General features: G+C 45.4%; 1 protein-coding gene across 1 annotated transcript in view; it reads left to right on the top strand.

Moving 5' to 3' along the window:
- The window catches only part of slco2a1 (solute carrier organic anion transporter family, member 2A1), a 70,897-nt gene that overhangs the window by 35,196 nt on the left and 28,201 nt on the right, over positions 1-7,500 (top strand). Inside the window, exons 5-6 of the mRNA XM_063201998.1 lie at positions 1,221-1,319; positions 2,002-2,135. Coding sequence (XP_063058068.1) covers positions 1,221-1,319; positions 2,002-2,135 — 233 coding nt within the window. The remainder of the gene's footprint in view (positions 1-1,220; positions 1,320-2,001; positions 2,136-7,500) is intronic.

Below are 7,500 nucleotides of genomic sequence, written 5' to 3'. Positions count from 1 at the left end.
ATAACATGGCCGAAGTAGACGGAGAGGAGCCCCAATAACAATATGGGGAGGAATGCATCGTAAAGACACTGCTGAGATAGTACTGAAGACACTGCTGAGATAGACAGGGACGTACTAGGACTTCATGGGCCCCTGGGCAAGACAACAAGAAAGCCCCCCATACATGGGTGCTAATCTCTTAAAAGACTCAAGGTTTCAGAACAGACGTTAGAGATCCTATGTTGTTGGGGATTCGGCGGCACTTTTGTGAAAAGTGTGATTTTAAAGGGACACTGTGCAGGAAATGGTCAAAAAAGGTACTGCAACTATGCTGCTCATTGAAATTGGGCTGCCTATTGCCAAATTTGATCTTTACATGAAAGTGTACTACGTAAAAAACAAATATTTTATAGTATGGTCCAAGTAGAGTCATTTTTGCAGCTAAAATTGGCTATTTCTGGAAATTCAAAATGGCGGACCATGGAGAAGACCCCCCTTTTCATGTAGGAGAAGTGCAATTTTTCTAGTCATAACAAATACTTAGAATTTGATGGTTGTGGTAAGTATTAATGAAAAAGGTAACATTAGTGAATGGGTAGCATGAATTCTCCAAATAAGCTACTAAAAATCTCACACAGTCTCCCTTTAAGCAATGTGAAAAAGGAAACATAGAGGCTTGGCCTTGTGGGCCCCCTTGACTCTTGGGCCCCTGGGCCTGGGCCTGGTAGGCCTGTGCTGTAATCTATCCTATTGACTGAAGACACTGCTGAGATAGTACTGGGGATCCCATCCTCTAAATGCATAAACAAAACACATCCCATCCTGCCACATAAGGACATGCTCATGTAATGTGAAATCTATGCTAAAGGTCGACTAGGTCATTTTGAGTTTATACTTCCCATGCTGCACAGTAAATGTATTACCTAGTTAATATTTAACAAAAAAAAGATCAAATTTGTGAATAGGCAACATGTATATTGACAAAAATGACTAAAATTACATACTCCACCTTTAAACTGCTAATAGTTTTACTCAAGTTTAGTCGTATTGATTTTTGTACATGTTTGGTTTGTTGCTATGACGATCACTAAGGATCAGTACATGCAGATTACATACTCTCTTTGTCTCTGTCTCAATCTATCTCTCTCTCTCTCTCTCTCTCTCTCTCTCTCTCTCTCTCTCTCACTCTCTCTCTCACACACACACACACACTCTTTCTCTCCCTCTCTCTCTCTGTGCAGCCATCCTGTTTGCTGTGTCTGTGTTTGGGCCGGCCATCGGTTACCTGCTGGGCTCCGTCGTGCTGCGGATATATGTGGACGTGGACCGCGTCACCCAAGGTAAGGTGACATTATTGGAGTGAGGGGTCCGGCAAGACATAAAATCCTTTTTTCTTTATTTCATGGCATCACTCTATTTATGAACATTGCATATTTGTCTTGAGTCTTTATTTCACATTCACTGTAGATGATGCTCGTAGTAAGAGTTAGAGTTACCAGTGGCACTGATGACGATTACAAAAACATTAGAACATTTCATTACGTATGAAAATGTGCTTTTCAGTACCATGACAGAACACGGTGTGTCCTAGTACATTCAGTACATCTAGCAAACCTAATCTTCCTTCCCTCCCTCCTTCCGTCCTTGTCATCCTACTCCCATTCTCCCCCTCGTCCTCCCCTTGTCTTTATCACTCACTTTTCCATTCCTCCTCCATTCTCCTTTTTCTCTTCGTAATTCTTGCCCTACTCATCTGCTCCTCCTCCTCCTCCTCCTCCTCCTCCTCCTCCTCCTTTCTTTTTCCCCTCCTCTTCCTTTTCATCTTCACATCTTCTTTTCTCCTCTTGTCCTCTCCCTTTTACTTCTCCTCCTCCACCACCACCGCCTGTGGTCCCCTTCTCCATCCTCCTCCTCCTCTTCTTCCTCCTCCACCTCCTCCTCATCCACCACCTGGTGTTCCCTCCTCCTCCTCCTCTTCCTCCACCTCCTCCCCCTCCTCCTCCACCTCCTCCCTCCCCACAGGTCTTCAGGAGTTGACCCCGTCTGACCCTCGCTGGGTGGGTGCGTGGTGGCTGGGGCTGCTGGTGTCCTCAGCTGGGCTGGCCCTCACCGCCATCCCTTACTTCTTCTTCCCTCGCAGCATGCCCCGAGAGACCGTAAGTCCACTAGCAGTCCACTAGTACAGTGTTTCCCAACCAGGGGTACGTGTACCACTAGGGGTACACGAGCACACCTCAGGGGGTACGTGAAGAAATGTAATAATAACAAATACATGGAGTGTAGCCACTTTGGGACAGTGGAATAGATATAGAGCAGGGGTCAGGAACCTATGGCTCTAGAGCCACATGTGGCTCTTTTGGGAACTGTATATGGCTCTTACTTATCCAGGGTTGCCAACCATCCCTTGAAATATGGAATCGTCCTGTATTTATAAATAAAAGTACGGGTTCCATATGGAGTTGAAACGGGACAAGGGAGGTTAAAAAGTGTTAAAATGCAGACATCTAAGACATACAAATTTCTCCCAGACCCTCACCATAATGAAGTTGACAGTTGGCAACCCTATACTTACCTGTTATCAATAAAAGCAATAACTTGACAGTACACTCTAAAATTGTTGGGCTTAATTGAAATACATGCTTTATGCAGTGTTTTTTCTTTTTTTTTTTTTAAATGCTATGGCTCTCATGAACATCTCTTTTTTTAAAAAAATTGGCGTTTATGGCTCTCTCCACCAAAAAGGTTCCTGACCCCTGATATAGAGCATGTGTTAGGGGGGTACTTTTCATATGACAACAAGGCTTAGGGGGTACACAGGACAAAAAAGGTTGGGAAACACTGCACTAGTAGCCCCCTAACGCACTCTGTTCCACCAGTGGAATGCTGTGGTAGTCATTGAAATGATATTGCTAATAGTAAGACACCACTAAAGCTGTACACAGTGCCTTAAGTAATGCATTATGACTTGGTCCTTGCTATTCTGGTACCAGCCAATTTAATCAGGGGCCGAGTCTTAATTGGGTTAAGCCTGCTCTACTCATTCGTGTTAATATGAGTGTTATAATGGGACTGTAAGTCTCTTCTGCACACACACAGAAAACACCCCTCACACGCCCATCCTTTATTTCCTTTTTCCTCCACAACATGCTGTGCGAGACTGCAAGTCTTCCCTGCATACCCACAAAGAGTGCACCCCCACCCCTATCCCCATCCCCATCCCCATCCCCTACGTCAGGGGTGCCCAACCAGTCGATCGCGAGCTACCAGTCGATCTCGAGGGGAGTGGCAGTCGATCGCGAGACATGTAGGCCTAATGTGACAGGAAAAATACTGTCTTTCAAAAGTAGGCTATGTAGCAAGCTGCTGGTACTGTATTGGTTAGATAATTAGTCCCACTGTAACACTGAATGAGGGGAAAGCATTAGGAAGTGACCGTAAGGGTATTGCAGTTGATTCATGTGTGCACACATGTAACATCGGGTGAGTAATAGAACATGTGCGCAATGATGCGTTATGACGCGGCGATATGCGAGGATCTTCGTCCAAATCGCTAGTCGCATGCAACATCGCTAACTGCGTTTACATCGCGTGCCGCGTGTAAGGGAAATGTTAGTTGTTGACATGTGTGGAATTCATTCAATTTGTGCTGTTTCAAGCTCCAGTTGTGGACAAAACGATTGGCCAAACTCACAATAGAAAGCCTTTGCTGTGCTACTGTCCCAGAGAGCTGAAAAAAAAAACCTTCATAGAAGAAGTCACTCTTGACAGGGGTGTTAACCAATCCAATGAGTTCTCTCATTGCTCTTGCTCTCTCTCTCTCTCTCTCTCTCTCTCTCTCTCTCTCTCTCTCTCTCTCTCTCTCTCTCTCTCTCTCTCTCTCTCTCTCTCTCTCATAGTAAAGTGAACTTAACTACTATTTACCCATAACAAATGGTGGATTTCTGAGCCCTTTTTAATTTGGACCACTGAAGGCATGATAATGCTTCATCATATTTTAGAAATAGGGCCTATGTGCCTACATAGGCTATGCATTTTATACCAAATGTTTATCATTTTGAAATTGTTTCAGTTGTTTATGACTTGTGTAGGACTGAAATGATCTCTGCATACTATCAGTGCTGCTTTGTAAACATAGGCTATTCAACACACTGTAAAAACACACTGAAAAGATACGGCCATAGTAGCCTACTAAAAGCATTTTGTTCATGATAATGGTGATTAATAAATGGTGATCTTAAATTTTCATACTGACATCCTTAAATTTGACTTGGTAGATCACGGCAGACCATCAACTTCAAAAGTAGATCTCGGTTAAAAAAAGGTTGGGCACCCCTGCCCTACGTCTTCTTTGCCCAAGTCTACTAACGGTCCAGTCCACTATTAAGCCTCGCGAGACCATAAGACTATCCCTCAGAAAGACTGTCCTGTCCATAGTCCTTTGTCCACACACACCTTTGAGAAATTGGTTTGCAAATCACCTTGGACAGACTCATGGTCACATCAGCCTCACAGTCGTGATAGCCAGGCTATTCCCTGGGCCAGCACCACGTATGCCCCATGAGACCAATATTCTAAGTGTAGCTGAGGGCTTACAGACCCAAAATCCTGGCAGTCGGTGACTTGATTTAAGGTTGCTGCAGAGCATATATACTGAGTGTAAGTGTGAGTCCTAAATTCGTCCTGCAGCTCTCTCCAGGGATGCTGATGGGGGGACAAAGGGGTCAGTTGTCCGGGGAGGTGTGTGTCCGGGGGTGTGTGTGTCCGGGGCTTTCAGACGTGTTTGTCCCGGGCCCCGGCCAAAGCTGTCAGTGGCCATGGCTCTCTCTTGTAGAAATACCTGACATTACTCTGGAGTGTCCTTCAGAGAGAGAGAGAGAGAGAGAGAGAGAGAGAGAGAGAGAGAGGGAGAGAGAGAGAGAGAGAGAGAGAGAGAGAGAGAGAGAGAGAGAGAGAGAGAGAGAGAGAGAGAGAGAGAGAGAGAGAGAGAGAGAGAGAGAGAGAGAGAGAGAGAGAGAGAGAGAGAGAGAGAGAGAGAGAGTGTGGCTGTCTAGTATATAAATGGACCCGCCCTGGATTTTGGCACAACATGTCTTCTGCAAGACACAAATCATAGTTTTATTTCATTGTCCATATTCATGGACTCATGGTTTTATTTCATTGTCCAGATTCATGGAACACATACTCTTACAGAGTGTGGTGAGGGTCCCAAAAGCACCCCCGTTGGGATAGTATAACTTTTATTTAATATCATTTTATTTCTCTGACCCAAACACATGACATAAGACAGAGTTGTTTAACAAGTCACAGGTTGACACTTGACATTCCTTTCAATGTTTACTCCGTCCGTGACGGCCTGTTTTCATACCAGTCTTTCTTGTGTCTTGGTGTAAATGTGGAAAAACGGCTTTGATGAGAGAACCAACTTGTAGTCTAACTGGACTCTTAAGGTTGGAATGTCCACCTTTGATGTTTTAGGCCTTTTTAAAGCTGTGTCCCTTATTCCCTACCCCCTGTGTTAAGAGCTTTGCGTAGAGGGGGGCTGTTAATATTTAGGGTAGTAGTCATTTGAAGTCCTCGTCCCTATCCTCGGTCTTCTGGTTCCCAAGTGCTTAGAGTGCGATCATTTGGGAAAAACCATGAAGCATTTATTATTATGAAATACTATTGAGTTCATTAAAGTTTACTATAATATGAAATCATTTATCCCTCCCCGATTGACTGATGTCCGTGTTTGGCTGTGTGGCTCATGATTGCTGATGGTAGACTCCAGGACACAGCACTCTATGTAGTTATCTCCATCTCAGATAGACACATACACATACACACACAGACACATACACACACGCGCATGCATGCACACGCGCACGCACGCACACACACACGTTATCTGAGCTGGTATGAAATAGTACACACCTGTGTTATCCAGCTTAGCTGTTACGTATTGCAGTATGTGTGGTGCTTGTCTCCATGCGACTATATATATATGAGTGTGTGTGGGTTTTTTTTGGGGTGGTTTATGATGTACTATCCTAAGTCAATAGGATTTTGGCTCGGTGCAGCTGTGTGCGTGCGTGCGTGCGTGCGTGCGTGCGTGCGTGCGTGTGTGTTATGATGTACTGTCCTGACCTAATGCTGTACTGGCTGAGATGTGAGCAGCTAAAACCGCTCTCTCAAACAACATTGACATCCTCTGGCACTGATCCACCTGCATACACACTCACACTTTGACTCTGCATCCAGAGCTCCACAGCACACACACACACACAAACACACACAGACACACACACACACACACACACACACACACACACACACACACACACACACACACACACACACACACACACACACACACACACACACACACACACACACACACACTTATGCACGCACACACACACAAACACACACACACACAAACACACACACACATACGCACACACACACACACACATACACACACACACACACACACACACACACTCGCAAACAGCGCAAAACTCAATACAGTACACAAAGCGTGCACACGCCAGCACACAACACATACTTACTTTCTCTCTGTCTAGTATCGAGCACAGATCCAAGTCATCGCTCCAAGGCTGATATGGAAGAGCCCCTTGAAATAATCTCGTAGTTTTTGGCCTGCATATCTTGTACGTGTTTGGATCGCATCGTATTATTGTGCCACAAGACTTTTCATCCAGCACAACCCTCTGTTTTGAAAAGAGATGTCAAATTCCCTACAAATGATTTTCCTCTTCTTCACTGTCAGTATACCGCTAAAGGTTCAATGTTCGACCTGCTACTTTTTTGTTGAACGATTCAGTGTTTAAAATTCAGCGTTTTTTACATGTGTTTCTGGTGTCTGCCCGTGCCCGGTCTGAATTATGGCTCGGGTTTTGTCATCGTCCCACTCCGAACCCAAAGCGGTGGTGCCAGTAATGTCTAAATGAGAAGCAGACTGTGTGTGTGTGTGTGTGTGTGTGTGTGTGTGTGTGTGTGTGTGTGTGTGTGTGTGTGTGTGTGTGTGTGTGTGTGTGTGTGTGTGTGTGTGTGTGTGTGTCTGCGTGTGTGTGTGTGTGTCTGCGTGTGTCTGCGCGTGTGTGTCTGTGTCTGTGTGTGCTTGTGTGTGTGTTCATGCGTCCGTGTGTGCGCATGTGCATGTGTGTGTGCGTGCGTGTGTGTATGTTTGCATGCCTGCATGTGTGTGTGTGTGTGTCTGTGGCTGTGTGTGTGTACGTGTGTGTGTGTGTGACACGTGTGTGTGTGTGTGTGACTCGTGGCTGGCTCATCAGAGGCCCTCAGTGGTCTCTGCGTCTCTCTCAGTGAGCGGCTGACGGCTCGGCCCGCTGGCACATCCTAAATGGAACAGAAACTGTCAAAAGCTAACCAAGTGTGAACAAGCATTTTATGGTGAATCAGTGCGGCAGGAGAATTTTCCAAAATAAAAGATAGGTGAAACAATGGGGACGGCGTGTGCCCCCTGGACCCACTTAACAGTTCCCCTGTCTCTCTCGATCC

Source organism: Engraulis encrasicolus, chromosome 6, assembly GCF_034702125.1.
Source record: "Engraulis encrasicolus isolate BLACKSEA-1 chromosome 6, IST_EnEncr_1.0, whole genome shotgun sequence".
NCBI classification, from domain to species: Eukaryota; Metazoa; Chordata; class Actinopteri; order Clupeiformes; family Engraulidae; genus Engraulis; species Engraulis encrasicolus.
The sequence above is the reverse complement of the archived record's forward strand: the minus strand, read 5'-3'. Positions and strand labels throughout refer to the sequence as shown.